Source organism: Polyergus mexicanus, unplaced genomic scaffold (genome assembly GCF_030449975.1).
Source record: "Polyergus mexicanus isolate NDT 795.1 unplaced genomic scaffold, iyPolMexi1.0 SCAF_10, whole genome shotgun sequence".
NCBI lineage: Eukaryota > Metazoa > Arthropoda > Insecta > Hymenoptera > Formicidae > Polyergus > Polyergus mexicanus.
In genome coordinates this window covers 3,322,283-3,339,140 of record NW_027223330.1, presented here as the reverse complement: position 1 = coordinate 3,339,140, position 16,858 = coordinate 3,322,283, and the positions used below count along the sequence as shown (strand labels likewise).

Here is a 16,858-nt window from a genome sequence, read left to right as displayed (position 1 = left end):
TACTTTTATCCTCTTTTTTTATTTTCCAATAACAATAATTATTCTAATTTTTTCACGAGACTTGTATAATTATATAAAATAATTATCATTTTTATATGAAAATTTTTAATTTAATTTTATCATTTATTATATATGATTAATTAATTAATTATTCATTAAATTATATATATATGAATTATTTGATTGGTCTTATCAAGGCACAATAGATATAATCTATGCTCACTTTTGACTTGGTGCTGGACTCCAAGTCGATGGTATCGTCAAACACTCGTCACCACCGTGAAAGAATCGCAATACATCGCCTCCAAAAACATAACCGACATATTTCATTCTGCTGATACCGGTACCGTAAGGTTGTACAGACCAATGGGTTACGTGAAAAGAGGCATTAACTACCGACAAATCGTTTTCCTTCGTCGTATGCTGAAACAAAGAAAAGGATATTTATTAAGATATATTTTTTTATTTTCGCACAAAAATATCATCAAAATATTATCATTACTTTTCATAATTAATATTATATTCTACTTTATTTTTATTTCTATTTGTTTTATATTATTTTGTTATAATTTAATAAATGTCAAACTTACCAAGTATCGTTCGGTAGCGACAGATACCAGAATAAGATCGTCACCCACACGCACTTTCTCACCCTCGGATCTCTGCTTGGAGGCAGGATGCACGGTCCACCAACACGCTTCACCTGCACGAATAAAACTTGATGAAATTCAAAGCGAAGTGTGATATTCAATACGTATTTTCCGACCTACGAATAAATTTGCCAATGCAATTTTAAACTTTAACTTCAATTTAATCCTGTTGAAAGTTTTAGTTGCATTTGTAATTATTCAACGATGCGTTATATGTACCGGAAAATAGAAAAAAAAAAACATTAACACTAGAGTAAAACAAATAAAAATTTATCAAGAATTAAATTAAGAATTAAATCATTGCACTAACCGTGCGAATGTTCTTGTAAACCGACATCGAAGGCTAACTTATCGTTCGATGAACTTGTAGATAGACACGCCAGATACTACAATACATAAACACAGATATTCAATACAACTATTAAAAATTTATGTTTATATACATATATGCAGGGTTGGGAAGTAACGCGTTACTTGTAACGCCGTTACCGTTACAGTTACTTTTTTTCGGTAACTGTAACGGTAATGGCGTTACAAATTTTATTTGTAACGGAAAAAGTAACTTTGTTACATTTTTCGGTAACGAGTAACGAATTTAACAGTTACTTTTATCGTTACTTTTTTCTAATTTTTTGATTTATTTAAGATATTATTCTTGCTTTTGTGCGTGATGAAATTTTTATCTTAACCGTAAAGCTGTAAGCAAATCGACCAATTAGCATTCTTATTATGTTGTAAAAATGCTTGAATGTGATTGATCAACTTATGGCTCTTGCGGACCAGTGCGATGACGCGACGCGCGATATCCAATGAGAGCTTTATCTTTTCGGAAAAGCAGAGCTCTCATTTACTACCAGTTCTAAGTACCTTGCAACGAAAATTAGAAAATCTCAATAAATCTGACCTTATAGATTGCCATTCATTAGTTGAAGCTATTCAGCAAGGTTTAAATAAAAGATAACTTATTAATTTGATTAATACATATGTTATTTAATTTTACATAAGGATTTAATTGAAAAATATTATTTTATTTTAAACTATTGATTCAAAAGTATTAATTTTAATAAAACAAACAATGTCGCTTAATTTATTATATTTGATTTTAGATTTCTTACAATATTTGAAACAAAAGAATTAATAACAGCAGCATGTTTACATCCAAAATTTAAGTTAAACTGGTTAACCGGAGAAAAAAGAAAACGCGCTGAAAATTACTTGGAGGATTTATTGGGAATTCGATCTACTGAAAATTCTTCAAAAGCTGGAAAATCTGACGATCGCGATGATTTTTTCATTTTTGAGCAAAAAACGGTGCAAAATGAATCTGAACAAGAAGAATTGCAACGGTTTTTAAAATCAAATAATTGTAATATAGAAATGTTAAACGACTATCCAAAACTTAAAAAACTTTTTATTAAATATAATACAGCTCTACCAAGCAGTGCATCTGTAGAAAGAATGTTTAGCATCGGTGGCTCTGTATTAACACCACAAAGAGGGCATTTAAATGATGATACTATGGAGCAACAAATTTTATTAAAATTTAATAAAGAATTTCGATAAAATTTAATCATTTATTTTGTAATAAACCTTGAATGAAATCTTGCTTACAATTTTTGAAAAGTTTTTCTTATGCAAAATAATTTATTAGTTTGTATTGTAAAAAAGTAACGGAAATTGTAACGACTCGTTACTTTTTAGTAACTGTAACGGTAACGAGTTACTTTTTAAAATTGGTAACGAGTAACGGTAACGAGTTACTTTTTAGAAAAAATAACGGTAACGGTAACGAGTTACTTTTATAAAGTAACTTTCCCAACCCTGCATATATGTATATATAAAATAGCACATATATAAAGAAAACTAATTTACCATGTCACTGTTTAGATGTCGCAACAATATTGCGTTACCGTATAACAAGGTCCTGTGCCCTGACCCGGTGCCCTTTCCCTGGAAATATCAAAGGATTGGTCAAAGCCCTTATGCGGCCCCTCGTACTCGATATAGTATCATATTTTTCTCTACGTATATATGGTACGAGATTTTAATACTTCGCAAGATAACAGAGTTTCTTAGACAATTTCTACAAGCGTACTGATAAGAGGAGGCCATAAATGCTCTGCTATTACGTCAAGCCACGATGCAAACGATGCTTACGAGGTATATATCCAAGAGGCGTAGATTGTTAAATACGATTTTAACATAGACGGTTAATGATGTTAAACAATCAAATGAAAGCAAGCGAGCAGTCCCAGTTATTAGTTTCAACGTACATAATATTAATGTTAATCAAAATTTTCACAGTGATTGCTTAAATCGATCGAGTGGGTGAAATAGCCTCTCGATAATTAGGAATTTCGATACAAATCGAACTTGAAAAATTGTAATTATTTATTTTTACTTCAAATTTGCATTAAATGCGATCTTTATGTTAGATAAATGCAGCTCAGAACCAAATGCCTTGTTATCGTTAAAAATGTGATGCTAAATAAAAAAATCTTTAATGTTTCAAAAATTCATTGAGATCGTTTTCGCGAGATAAATGATTCATAATCTTCATTCAAGCTCGATCATTACGATGCACTAGCACACAGACCAATGTTTTACCCAAGAGCGGACACGTTACGGCGCCTCGCAGAGACGTAAATTATACTTACTAAACTGTCCTGTTGCTGCAAAGAGAAAAAAAAAACATAAGAGGCAACGAATCTCCTTCATTAAGTGTCGATACGGATTGATTGCATAGAAAAAAGGGGGATATAAAAAAAGAAATAAAGGTAGAATGTATATGCGTATGATGTTTCATGGTCGATGATGACGATGGGTCTCGATTATATATTTTTAGATGATTTGTTTTTCACAATGCTAGTATATTTCTAATGACATATGATCGCAGATGGAGATAAAAATGCCCAAAAGAACAAAAATATAAATTCAAAATTGTTTTACATGGACACATGCCACAATCATACGGACACAGGGGGTGCAGTGGCAAAAAAAAAGGTGCGTGCTGATGCATCAAAAAGAAGCTATTCCGATGTATCAGGAACTGTTCGAAAATTATTCGGCGGAGAAATTGAACAAATTTGAAGATCTAAAAGACAGCGAAAAAAGATGTCTATAAGATATCTCAATATTCTTTAGACAATTTTTAAGCATCTCTTAGGTCTTTGTATGTTCGGGAATTTTACGTTTTACACATAATGGCAAAGGACGTGTTTTATGGCCCATTCTTATGCAGGCGTAATAAAATAAATTGATATTTAACGATTAATTTAGGATATAAAAAGTTTATAATCGCGAGGCAGTTGATGACACACTATTCGCGTAATTAATAGATTGCATGAGTTGAATACGACAGATTACACGAGCCTTATCATTTGTGTACTTGTTTGTCTAGTCCTCCTTTCTTAAAATAAGGAAGTGTTTCTTTTTTTACGGCACGCGTCAAGTAGAGCTATTTCCTGAAATTTTACTGCCAAAGCTGAAGTTATACGAGTGTACGAGATATTAGACAGAGAACATATATGTATACATTACCGTCTCGGAACCAGCAGCTGTGACTAATTCCTGTAAGGCTCTCACCGAGAGAGCCTGCTCTATCACGAACACGCATTGCGACAGATCCGGTGGTATATTCTAGAAAAAAAAAAAAAAAGAGAGATAATTTGTGAAATAATTAAAATGGTATAATAAGAGCGAGGCAAAAACAAAAATTTTTCAGTCGTCATTACCTTATCCGCGATATTTTCGAGGAAGCAGTGTCGATTGCCGAAACCCTCGGCTGCCAGGCAGACCCTTTCTCCAGTCGCGGTACAGGACAGACATACCATATCCTCCTATAAATTTTAAATGATATCTTTATATATTTTCCATGTAAGCAGTGATCTGTTGTATATTTTAAGAACTCGGGAAAACCGATCTTTAAACTGAGAACATTAATTTAAAAAATTTTAAATTAATTTTTTTATATGATTTATAATCATAATACATTAGTTATATAATTCTCCTGTTTTATAATATTTACATAAGTTCATATATTTTCTTGTAATTTACATTGATTCACGCGTGTAGATTGACAAGAGAACTCAGCGCGGATCTTTCTCGAAAAAGCTTTGTCGTATATTATATCGTACTGATATTCGCTGTGCTGCAATAATGCGCGATATCGCTAAAAGATTTTGAAATCTGCACAGTAGATAACAAGATATTCGTCAAAATTCGTAGCTATCTGTATTTAATTTTCGTGGATATGGAAACGAGCATCGATGAAAATGTCGGAAGGGCAAAATGCTTCTCGTTACGAGATGTTAACGACTTTCGCGAAATCGTGCGAAATACGGTGCAGACTAAATACCGGCAGAGTATCGGCCAAAACTGTGCCAAAATCAATTTGGACGACCTCAAGAATGCATGAGAATCGGGCACACAAGCGTACCGGCTTTGAAGGCACTTCGTAATCTTTGGACACGTCGCATCGCCGAGCGAAAAACATACATTTCTCACAACGACGTTATTCAACGCGCGCTCGCAATAACTCGTCGAGTGAGTCATTCGATTTGCGTCACTCGATTTTAACCCTTGATGCGCGTAAATTTCTCTCTCGGTTCATATCAACTGGGTTTCTATAAACTCAATTTTTCTGTCGCAATTTAAAAAAAATATTAATCTTTTATCAGTTTTATTTTTTTAATCCTATCCACCTAAATCTAGCAAGAAAAGAATGATGCCGCGTGTTCATGTGTGCCCTTCAACTCTAAACAGAAATGTCAAAGAAAGAGAAAAAGGGCAAGTGATGTCAACAATGTGTATCCGTGAAATTTTTATGAGGAACTATAGAAACTAGGTTGGAAGTCGTACGGCAAGATTGCTTTTATCCTCTTGCTTCTCTATAAAATCATCTAGACTAAACAATTTCATTTCTCAATCGATATATTTAAATTACGTACAATGAATTGCTCGATAAGATTGTACCGCGATCAACATTTCCAAGCTTAGTTTTAATGGTATATGTAAGGAAAATCAATGCAACAGTTTACAATCATCTTTTAAGATTATATTCTTTTTTTTAACATTTTTCTAAAGAATGCGATAATCCAATGAAAAAAATCTTAGATATGCTATCCATACATACTTACACATATATATATATATATATATATATATATATATATATATATATATATATACAAAGAGATATTGTATGTGTATTCCTCAGAGATAATTTCAGATCTTTTAAAAGAATTAAAAATGTATAATATATTCAACATTATTAGCCCTTGAAATATTGTTCAATCGCAATGGTAGACAGCTCGGTTTATTGGCAATCAGGAATGTAACTAAGGCAATCATTCGATTATAGAGTTTAATTGAAATCGATGGGATAGTCCTAGTTGCATCGTGATGAAATTGTCTGTGTAAACGAAATCGTTTTGCACGATGATATTAATCGTATCCCGCATGTGTCACTAGAACCACACCTATTCTTTTTCTCTCTCTCTCTTTCTCTATCTATCCCCTTGAGTGAAAATATTACTCATATATTGTCGATCGTTGGACATATACAGTCTACATTGTGCGATAGGGTGTGCAACCGTGAACGCGCACGCATATTTATGTGATATGCTTCTCGCTGTTTAAGTTTGAAAAAAAAAAAAAATTAATATGCAACGGGAAAAGATGCATAAGTAATGTTTTACTTAAAGGACACATTAACATAACTTCTTGCCGAGTTAAATCCGGGTTGAATCCATGCCAACACGCGATCCGCCATATGTGCTCGTATATTTACATCTGATTGTAAGACACGCGAGACGCCGAAAGCTTTCGCTGGAAATTTGGCAAAGAGACTTAATCTTATTTATCGAGATATTAATAAGATGCATCTGTGTTTGAGGCGGATTACTTCACAAATTTCTGCTTTTTATATTAACACATTATACGGAAAATTATTATTTATCAAATTTCCAGCTTGTGATTACAATTTAGGCGAGAAATTAAAAATGGAAAAAAATTCTTAATCGCACAGTTATACTAAAAGTATCAATATTTTTTTCTAAGCCATTTTTATAATTATTATATATATTTTCTTAAAAGTATTATTTTTTTCATTTGTTGTTTTATATATAATAATTATATTCATTAAAAAAATTATTTAATACGGGGAACATAATCGAGCATTTGACGGAAGAATGCGCGTGACGTATGCTCTGATAATGAATCAAATACATTGATTATACTTCCGGTATCTGGTTATAATCGAAGTTACAATACTTCGGTCATAGATCAAGGGTACAACTTCGTTTCACAAGTAGATAATCCATATAATTTTATCAAACTCTGGCGAATAACTATAAATCATTTTATCTTTATCACGTGTAAGCTATAAGTTTCAAATCTTTCATTCAGATATACAGAATAGAAAGGTGATCAACAATTCGAAGGATTCATTGTATTCACGGAAAATATATCTGACAGAATTAAAATCTTTTTAATCGTAAAAATTTACTGAAAATATTTTTATAAACTTGGTTTAATTGGCTATCCAATTTCTAACTTTTTCGCATAACTTAGATAAATTAATATTTCTTTAGTTCCTTAATTTAATAGAAATATCAACTATACGTGTAAAGTGATATTCAATAAATATATCGCTAAAAAAATAAACTTTATGATGCTTCATAGCATCATTGAGCTGGAAGAGGGTTAGAAAAGTGGGATGTTACAGCATGGTATCGTGTGTATACTATATCGTTTGTTGTTCGATACTCGGCGCATCCAACGCACGTTGCACGTCGCATATATTAATTATAAATTCATCATTTTTCGATGCAGTATTACTGATGAAACGACTACGTGAGACATATTGATCAGACAGAAGCTATATCAAATTCTAAAATTAACTAAAAACGATTATAAGAACTTTGAAAACATATTATTATCTAAAGCTTTGATAGATTTCTATTATACATGTCGTAAAATTTTATCAATGAAATTATTTGATCGTACGCTTCTTCGAAAAATGTTTGTCAAGCCAAATGTAATTAATTAAGCATAATATTAAATTTATTTGCAAGAATTGTTCGAGAGGTAATTGTTATAAGAATTTCTTCATCTCTTTATTAACATTGGAACATTTGTAATCGTGAAGTTTTAAACAAAACTTTATACAACGTAACTTTATTTCAACAATAATATATTTGATACTCACAATCAATCCTATTGCAAATGATATCGGAGCACCGATAATCGATAGGATCACCATCGATTATTCTCGAGTGTGCGAAGTGAGAGAATTAAACTCGTAAAACTTCAAATGTTTTCGTCGCGGGGGACATTTTCCTTTCTTTTTGACATCAAATTAAATTACCAAGTGAAAATTGCAAACGCAGAAGATGGACGAACCCAACATTTACAGGAGCATGTCCTACGAAGACAGGTGAGGGATATTCCTCGCTCTCGATTTTCCATCGAATTTCCTTACATAATTCATTCACGGGAAAAGTAGTCTGTCGAATGGCGCAGATATGATTTCTTACGTAAGAATGCGAACGACCCTCTTCCTGGCATCGAGCCCGGCCGATTTCATACGGCGTATGAAATCGCGACGCGAATCTAGCAGAGATGTATTTCGCACGCGATTTTGCCACATTGATTTAACAAGAACACGAAAGCCGATTTAATTCCGCGAAGACAGCCGCGACCGCGCGATGATCGAAATTGTTCTCATAAGGAATAATAATCAACCTTTCCGTTCAATGTTCTTTCTCGTACCAAATTTTTATATGGAATTGTTTACATATATCTTATGGAGAAGAAAACAACGAGTAGCTTGTAGCGATTATGATAACGCAATTATACAAATATGTAATATCATATAGTTATATAATTCTACAAGTCATTCATCAAAAATTATTTTTTTATATGATAAAAATGCCTGCATATTTGTGTGTAATGCAAGGAAAAAATTTGCATAACAGTTAATCGTTGTTATTAAAATCAAATGCTTAAATTATTCAGATTAAATAATATTTTTTCTTTAAATATTATCGATGAATATTTTAAGCTCTTTGAGAATTATTTGCTTGCGTCTGATACAATTACTAATAATTTACTATATCCTATATTTCTATTTTACTGTACATTATTATTCTGATATATTAATATTCTTTAATATTCTAAAGTAGAAGAAGAATTCTCACATACTAGAAAAAAATACATTTTTTCTTAGTTTTGTACTTAACATGCTCACATTTTCTACTTTAATATTTAATACTTTTAATTCATTCGTCCTTTATTGCTAACGCTCGCTACAAAAACAAAAAAAGTTGTATATTAATATATATCATTAGATAATATTCGCATCTCTATAATATTCTTAATAATTATACATATATTTTAAATAGAAATACTTATATTCTTTCTAAAATATATATATATGTTAAATTTTTAATACTTAATTTACGGGAGAAACTCGATTTAGGCAGTGACGTACGTTTCATATATTCTATTAATTGCAAAATTTTTAGTAGTCATAAATTGAATTTAACGCTGATCAGTCAATCGCGAACTTCAAAGAAGAATCGGAAATCGAAAATGTCCCGTTCGCTTCGATTCGCCGGCAACGATATATCGCACTAAATATGTCCTAAGATGCACATAGATTAAAAGTGCATTTTGTGAGAAGATCAAATATTATTTTCATTTCGCAATTCATAGTATTTATTTATAATTTATAATAAAAAAATTAGAGAATAGAACAAACAATGAGATAAACCGGCTCTTCGCAGACGCATTATGGATATTGAAGAATCAGGTAAAGAGATGGGGGGCGAGCCCATGGAGGAAGACGATGTTGAGACGGCTCGCACGGATCGTCGCAGACGAAGAGACGAAAGAAGATCGACGTGTCGCTGCCGGACCAGATCTAGAAGAAGGAGACGGAAAATTCTCTCACAGAATCCTTTTATCATCTTTTATCTCGAGATGTATTTTAAGATGCCCGAGAAACACGTGACGGAAGTCGCTCGGCAGGCTGGTAAAGAATGGTGCGCCCTGCCCGAGGAAGAAAGAAAGAAGTATATACTTTTGGCAGAGAGAGAACGAAGAAGACGGCGCAGGAGAATGACGCGAAGAAGAAGACGTAGAAGCATTTGTTAGCGAAATGTAACTTCTGATTGCTGTTAAACATTTCAGAAAGAATCTATCTAAATGTGAGGAATTAGAAGATAAAATGCATTTGATAAAATGGCGAAGAAAGTGTATCGTAAGCTTCTGCTATCAATATCAAAATCGTTGGAACACATTTGGAATTTAGATTCCAATTTTATTCCAAGATCTTAAAAAAAGATCGTGTAAAACACAATTTGCAACATGTTATCAAATTACAGTATATAATATAGCTTTAACATTTTAAAGCATTGAGTATATCGCGTTTTCGATGAGAATGAATAAGAAAAAAAAAATGACGAAATAGTTGTAACGAACACGAAGGTCATAAATTAGAGAACACGCGATTCTGTTTAATTTATGAACAGTTTTATGTGATAAATTCAATATTTTTGAAAGTATATAATTTGTAACAAGTTTTTTTTATTCTGGTTTTATATATATTATTTTCATAAATATATAAAGTGTGCAATTATTTAAAAAGAAAACACTAAAGATAAGAAGATATATGTAAATTAATCTATTTTTAGAGAAGATAATATTTACATTTGTAATTAATATTTCTGATATTTGCTAAATTTTATGCTACGGTTAATTATATTATTGTAATTAATATAATATTGAACATACAAAATAATCAGAACGGATTATATAGCAAACGTCATATGCGACGACAAAAGGCTGTATCTTGACTGCTACAGCCAGCCCTGTGGACCGAACGAGGTCAAGGTTGTGTGACTACAAGGAACCTCAAATGCTTCCACATTTTGCTAAAATCTCACACAGTTTCTTGCTGCCGCAACTCTCTATATAAAAAATTACATTTATACTTAAAATGAAGCCGGCTTTAGTAATTTTTAAATGATATATAAGTCATTATTTAAAATTGCACATCTGTCATCAATTTAAAATGTCAAATACTTTTTACATTTTATTCAATTTTTAAAGAAAGAGTAAGAGAAATTGATTATGCATTAATTTGATTTGAAAGGATAATTCGATAATTACGCTTAACTATTAGGTTTCACGGTTAATTTTTCTTATATGTTTTTGAAAAAAAAAAAAAATCGTAGATTAGAATTATGCACATATGGTATACAATGCAATGTATGCATAATACAACAATTCGTGCAGTTTATAGTTTACTCACTTCTTGTGCAAGCAAAATTCCAACTGTATCGGCATTCATTCATTTTCACACGAACACCACTATATACTATATCATTGAAGGCGAACCACCTCCCTGTTTCTGCGTGCTTTTCGCGGGCACGCTTGCGGATACGTTTACAATCGGTTCCTTTCAAACTTATTGATAATCAATGTACAATCTTGCACTATCGTATCTATCGTATCGTGAACCATGCGGAATTATTAACATCAATGAACATATTTTTTTTGTCGATATTAAAATTGTCATTAGTATTGATATATCATCGACATCTTAATCAGCTATATATTTAGGGATTTAGATAATTTCATCTAACTAGTAGAGAGAAAGAGAAAGAATAAGCTGCTTTAAAGAAGACATATTATACAAGTGTGATTTCTTTTCGCATAAAATCGATTGTCTTTTCGCCCTCAATGATAATCGCTTTACCCATCACGAGATTACTTTTTCAGTATCTTCCAATATAATCTTTCAAACTCTATTTCCTTGGCATCTCAAAAAATAGCAAGATAGCATCGTCATTGATTTATATACGAACTTTCTGATTTCTCTGAGTATTTCCCTTAAATTTTGAAACCATCGGCTTCTTGTTGTCGCGCAATCATAAGCTCGCCCGTAGCAAGGTGGAACTTACCGTACGAAGGAACGATACGTCGTCCTGCTCGGAGCCACCCTCGCTATCGGCCATCCCTTCGGCGCGCTTCCACGCGACGAGTCTCCTCTGCCTGTCTCACTTCTACGCGTTCGTACGTGCGTACGCGTACGCGAGTGCGCGCTCGTAATTCGCGTGTGTTCACTCGGTGTCCAAGGCACCCTTATCAACGTTAAAGGGGTCGGTCATGCACGGTCTCGCATGATCGGCATGTTCCTGTCACTACACACTACCGGAACTCTTGACTTCTTCGTCTCACCGACGAAAACGATGATGATCACGACGACAATGATACGATGCTGCACTTAAACTGTCATGGAACACCAACAATCACCCACTGCTGGTCGGAGGGCACCCAGACCGCTCGCCGACGTCCCTCGCGCACGCGCCCAACACCTTTAATCAAATTCCGCATGCTCGAGATTCCGTTAACGCAAAATCCCCCTCTTTATGCCACTGTATTACACGGTATTACACGATTTTTGCGTCGTGTAACTGTCTATCTTATCGTAAATTATTGTTGGAATATAACTTTATTTCTTTAGGAGGATGAATCTGGATGACGATGCGAGGCAGGAAAGTTTATGGATTTTAAAGATGAAAATATTGTATCGTGCAATAATAAATCAAATTTATCGAGCATATAGATTGAAATAGTCTTTTCAATATTTTTTTAAGGAGAGATTTACATATTTTATTATTGTGATATATATTTTATTTTTAATTTAAGAAAATCCGAAGAGAAAGAAAAATATATATTTCTTGACTTTATATTATTTAGATTTGTTAAATTTGAAAGAGGAAGATATATAGCGTTCATGTGTTTCTAAATTAACTCTATTAATTTTCAAGCATGTTAATTAAAATTTTAAGTTACAAAATTAACAAGTATTTTGGAATATGAGGTTTCTCTCTTGGAAAAAGTATCGCAAAAGCGTCCCACAATTCGTGACTAATTCAATCCATTAATACTACAAATAAGAGAAATACAAATTGACCAACTTGATATTCTTGCTTCAATCTGTGTATGATGGACGAAGAAATACCACTATTGATTCAAATTTATCAATATTATTACATTGAGCGCAAGCGATATAGAAGCGTTATGACACAAAGCTAAATCACACCTAACACAAATTTAATCTATACTTTAATATGAGTAAATAGCAACAAATAAATAGCATTTATTTAATATGCGGCATTGCAATGAGAGTGCAATTTAAACAACGCGACGAGAAAAGCAAAAAGAAAACGCGAAAGGAAATTATAATATATTTCACAATATCTCATATTTTACATATTGAGAGTGCATAAAATCTGTTGAAATATTTTTAGTAGATGTATAATAAAATTATAATTTCGCAACGACATTGCAATTTATCGATACAAAAATAAGCCCAGTTGATTTTACCTTCTCTGAGAATCTATTTCCAGCAACGTGACAAAAATAGATGTATCCGCGATGATTTACCGAAATATCCTCCATATGCTTATCAAGACTAAACTCGCAATTATCGCATTTAATGCGTTAATCGAAGGTTAAGAATATCTATCCTCGAAAAGCGTGATCTATTTTCGCAGAGGAATGTTCAAATAAATATTCACTTGTAGGAATATATTATTTGCAACGTGTTCGATAAAATTGCTTCTTGATGAATTAAATAAAAATTACGTAGAAAGTCGATAAAATCATATATACGTATTCTATAAATATTTCTTGTATCTTTATCCTTTGTCGCGATATCGAACGTATTATATATCATGGTCCATGATTCACCGTTACTTCTACAAATATTATTTAGTCATGATATATCAGGATATCGAAATAAAATATTATAATAATGACAAAATTATAATTTTTAATTAAAAATATTTATGCAACAATGAAACGTTTTATATTACAGATACATTGTGATTTTTACAAACACTAGAATACTTATAAATATTTATTTTCTTCTACTATGTAATATAATTTGAGATAAAATTTATATTCGATTGCTCACTATTCATCGCTACTACGTTTCCCGATACTTGTTACGATCGCGTTTAGAAAAGGAACGACGATGAAGTGTCTCGCATTATTATTGACAATACTTTCCTGCTCGAGTGTCGTAGATATAATAAAGGATTATTTAGCCATAATGAATGTGCATCAAGATTAGATAATTTAAATAAATAAAATAATTTTGATTTTAGAATTTTTATGAAATAATAAAAATGTTGCAATAAGTGTAATTCATCGGTGGAAATAATTCAATTTTATAAATTGATGATTTTAAATGAACAAATTTCAATAACAATTGGAATATTAAAATGTCATCTAGATATTTTTACGATGGTTTTTTTATCGTTTGGCAAAGCTATATTCCAGAAAGCGATATTGCATAAGAATACAAAACCGACTTTCTAATTTTAGGATAAGAAAAGTACACGGTTGTCTGTTGGATTGAGAACTGCGTGAAGATATTTAATTCGAAATGTAAGATGTATTAAGCTTTTTCAACAATTAATTGTGTTCATTTAATTAAACTTGTCTCTAAAATTTGATGATGTAGCGTGTATTAAAGCTATACTACCATATATGCATGATATTTTTTGATGATATTATACAAATTTAACTGAATAGCAGTATATATGATTTGTATCCATGACGATATTACTTCACAAAATTAGCTAATTAACTTAAAAAAAAAAAAGAGGAAAATAATATATTACGCGAGAAAAAAACATCACAATCTTGCATCACGCATTATTCAAAGCACACACGCACATATGTATACGCGGATATCATTTTCGAGGCCGTAATCCAGAGGCGCATGTCCGAGAAAAAAAAAAAAAATTAATCACGACATTCACCCTGAGAAGACTCACCTCGAAGTAACACTTCACACTTTGTCACTTCTCTTAATTCGCGTGCTCGTCTCACAATCTCGCGGAAGAATACGCACCCCCGTACGACGATGTAATAGATCGTGCGTGTGATCGGTCGTTCGCGTTCGATCGAGGATCTCTTTAAGGCTCCGAGCTTCCTGTTTTCCTGATCACAGGAGATCGGACCCGTGCGACGAAACTTTCTCGAAGCTCGAAGAGCTATGTTGAGCCGAGCGGAGCGAGAGCGAACGGTTCTCCGGTGGTTATTTTCAGCCTCGAGCCGAGCGAGCTGCGCGCTTTGCGTCGCACTTGAAGGAAACCGCGACAGCGATGTCGAAGTCACCTGAGTCGATTGTCAGTGACCGTGATAAATAAATAATGAATTTTAAAACATCTACCGGAAAATGTCTTTTTAAATATAGAATTTATATTACCCAAAATTAATATTATATATTTATTTCTTGAACGATTTGTTGTATGTTTGCATCTCAAGTTCCAAAAAGAACTTTCAAAAATTATATGCTTGGATGCTGACATAAGATTCTCAATGATCGCAAGTCTGCAAAAATCGGTTAATATCGTATTAACCATCATTCTGTTATGAATTTTTATTGATAATTTTGATAAATTCGCAATATCAGCAATGGCTTTCAAATTTATGCTATTTTAATTTAATACGATTTATTTATAGATTTGTTTAAATTATCAATAATTAATAGATTATTAATCCGAGATATTGTGTTAAACAATTTATTTGCGATAGAATATTAATAAATTGTTTAACAATAGCGGCTTCATAACATTCTCAAATTACAGCAAATGACTATTATAATCTTGTGCCCCGTCTTTGTTGCCACCAACCCTTGCCAAGATTTTCAACATAAAACAGAATAAATTCTTCAAGAAATAAATTAAGCATTCTATATATTTATCGTTAGTAATATCTCTCTTTATTGAGAGCAATAATTAATAACTTATTTAAATTTTCATTTCTCATTGTAATCACGATAGACTATACTATTGTATAATTGATAGATATAATTGGTAGACGATTAATGAACAATTTATAACTACAAGTTTTTAATAGTATTTTATTTGAATTTGGCGCCACATATCAGTTCATTGAATGCGCAGAAGTTGACGTGCTTGACAGTAGTAAGGAGCAGCTGATGACAGCTGATCACGCGAGTATATCGTTCGTGTACTTATTCATTTATTTTCGCTCGGTTAGGTTAACGTTTCTATAAGTCACAAAGTAATGTTGGGAAAAATAAAAACAAAGCAGGAGAAAAGTGGCGGTAAGTAAGAAAATTATCTTAAAAATAAATGGCAAACAATAGAAAGTTAGAAATCTTATATAGACTCCTCCTGCGAGGTTATGTTCATTATTTATTTGCTATTTAGAAATATTGCAGTGAATAAAAATTAATAAATTGTGTTTTAATTAATTATTTAATAACAATTGATGAGCAATACATGAATTATAGATTAATAAGTTAAATTTCACATTGCCAAACAAATCCATGTTCAAGCAAAGTGCTGCTACATAATATGAAATATTAGCTATAACAAATTTTAATTGCAATTGCAGAGATCGTTGCGTATAGTGAGGCAGCAGTTGTAAACAATGCTGCGGTTGTAGAATATTGTAAAATATCAATGGCAGCTTTGTCAGGTGGTACAGCTGGCTTACTAGGATTGACCGGGTTATATGGATTTGGATTTTATATCTTTGCAGTTTTCGGGTTATGGGTAAGATTATCTTAATAGCATTAACAATAACTGTATATAATATTACAAACATCCCTTTATATAGGCAATGCTATTGATGAAAGCTGGTGGTCAGTGGAAAAAATATTTTATTAGCAGACGGCATTTATTAACGAGCGGTTTCTTTGGGGGGCTTTGTGTATCCTTTGAAGCAATTTGTAAAAATAAATTTTATTTTCAGACATTAGTTTTCCTTAACAGCAATTGTTACGTGACTGCAAAACTTTCTACAGACATACGTATTATTCTGGACGTATCCTTTTCTATAATAATACAAATAATATATATTTCTACACATACATGTCTAAGATCGATACGCTATGATTTTCTTAACGATGAATCAGATTTTTATATGGGATGGTTCATGTTTACTGAGGACAACCGTGACGATTTGCGATACTTATGATAACGCAATTATAAATACATAAGTATCACATAAAGTTGCATAATTAGATATAAGCTAGTCATAAGAATTGTTGTATTTTTTTCACTCAAGTATTTTGAAAATTGAGCAAATAAATGATAAAATATTCATATAATGTATAAGTATGTGTATCGATATGTACATAAAATAGACTT

The 16,858-nt window shown here is 32.1% G+C and overlaps 2 protein-coding genes across 13 annotated transcripts in view; one reads left to right on the top strand and one right to left on the bottom strand.

Moving 5' to 3' along the window:
* Nucleotides 1-14,731, bottom strand: part of Ryr (Ryanodine receptor) — a 41,460-nt gene extending 26,729 nt beyond the window's left edge. For 8 of the 12 annotated variants that reach the window (XM_070302998.1, XM_070303003.1, XM_070302996.1 and 5 more), the window contains exons 1-9: nucleotides 14,510-14,731; nucleotides 11,621-12,034; nucleotides 4,385-4,489; nucleotides 4,191-4,289; nucleotides 3,308-3,322; nucleotides 2,523-2,600; nucleotides 961-1,036; nucleotides 591-703; nucleotides 224-423 (exon numbers count right to left, since the gene is read on the bottom strand). In XM_070302998.1, the coding sequence (XP_070159099.1) occupies nucleotides 224-423; nucleotides 591-703; nucleotides 961-1,036; nucleotides 2,523-2,600; nucleotides 3,308-3,322; nucleotides 4,191-4,289; nucleotides 4,385-4,489; nucleotides 11,621-11,674 (740 nt within the window). In that variant the 5' untranslated portion in view covers nucleotides 11,675-12,034; nucleotides 14,510-14,731. The remainder of the gene's footprint in view (nucleotides 1-223; nucleotides 424-590; nucleotides 704-960; nucleotides 1,037-2,522; nucleotides 2,601-3,307; nucleotides 3,323-4,190; nucleotides 4,290-4,384; nucleotides 4,490-11,620; nucleotides 12,035-14,509) is intronic. The other 4 variants (XM_070303000.1, XM_070303006.1, XM_070303009.1 and 1 more) reach the window with 1 other exon arrangement.
* A 951-nt stretch (nucleotides 14,732-15,682) lies between these two features.
* Nucleotides 15,683-16,855, top strand: Emc6 (ER membrane protein complex subunit 6). The gene is made up of 5 exons (XM_070303118.1): nucleotides 15,683-15,807; nucleotides 16,101-16,261; nucleotides 16,326-16,418; nucleotides 16,513-16,532; nucleotides 16,624-16,855. The coding sequence occupies exons 1-5, from the start codon at nucleotides 15,768-15,770 to the stop codon at nucleotides 16,652-16,654; spliced, it is 345 nt and encodes a 114-aa protein (XP_070159219.1). The 5' UTR covers nucleotides 15,683-15,767; the 3' UTR covers nucleotides 16,655-16,855.
* Nucleotides 16,856-16,858: the final 3 nt, after the last annotated feature.

What these genes read in the sequence shown, in the direction of transcription:
- Emc6 (XM_070303118.1), top strand. Translation starts at nt 15,768, where the DNA reads ATGTTGGGAAAAATAAAAACAAAGCAGGAGAAAAGTGGCG. An exon ending in AAAGCAGGAGAAAAGTGGCG is followed by an intron (nt 15,808 to 16,100) that starts GTAAGTAAGAAA and finishes TTGCAATTGCAG; the next exon opens with AGATCGTTGCGTATAGTGAG. An exon ending in GTTTCTTTGGGGGGCTTTGT is followed by an intron (nt 16,419 to 16,512) that starts GTATCCTTTGAA and finishes AACTTTCTACAG; the next exon opens with ACATACGTATTATTCTGGAC.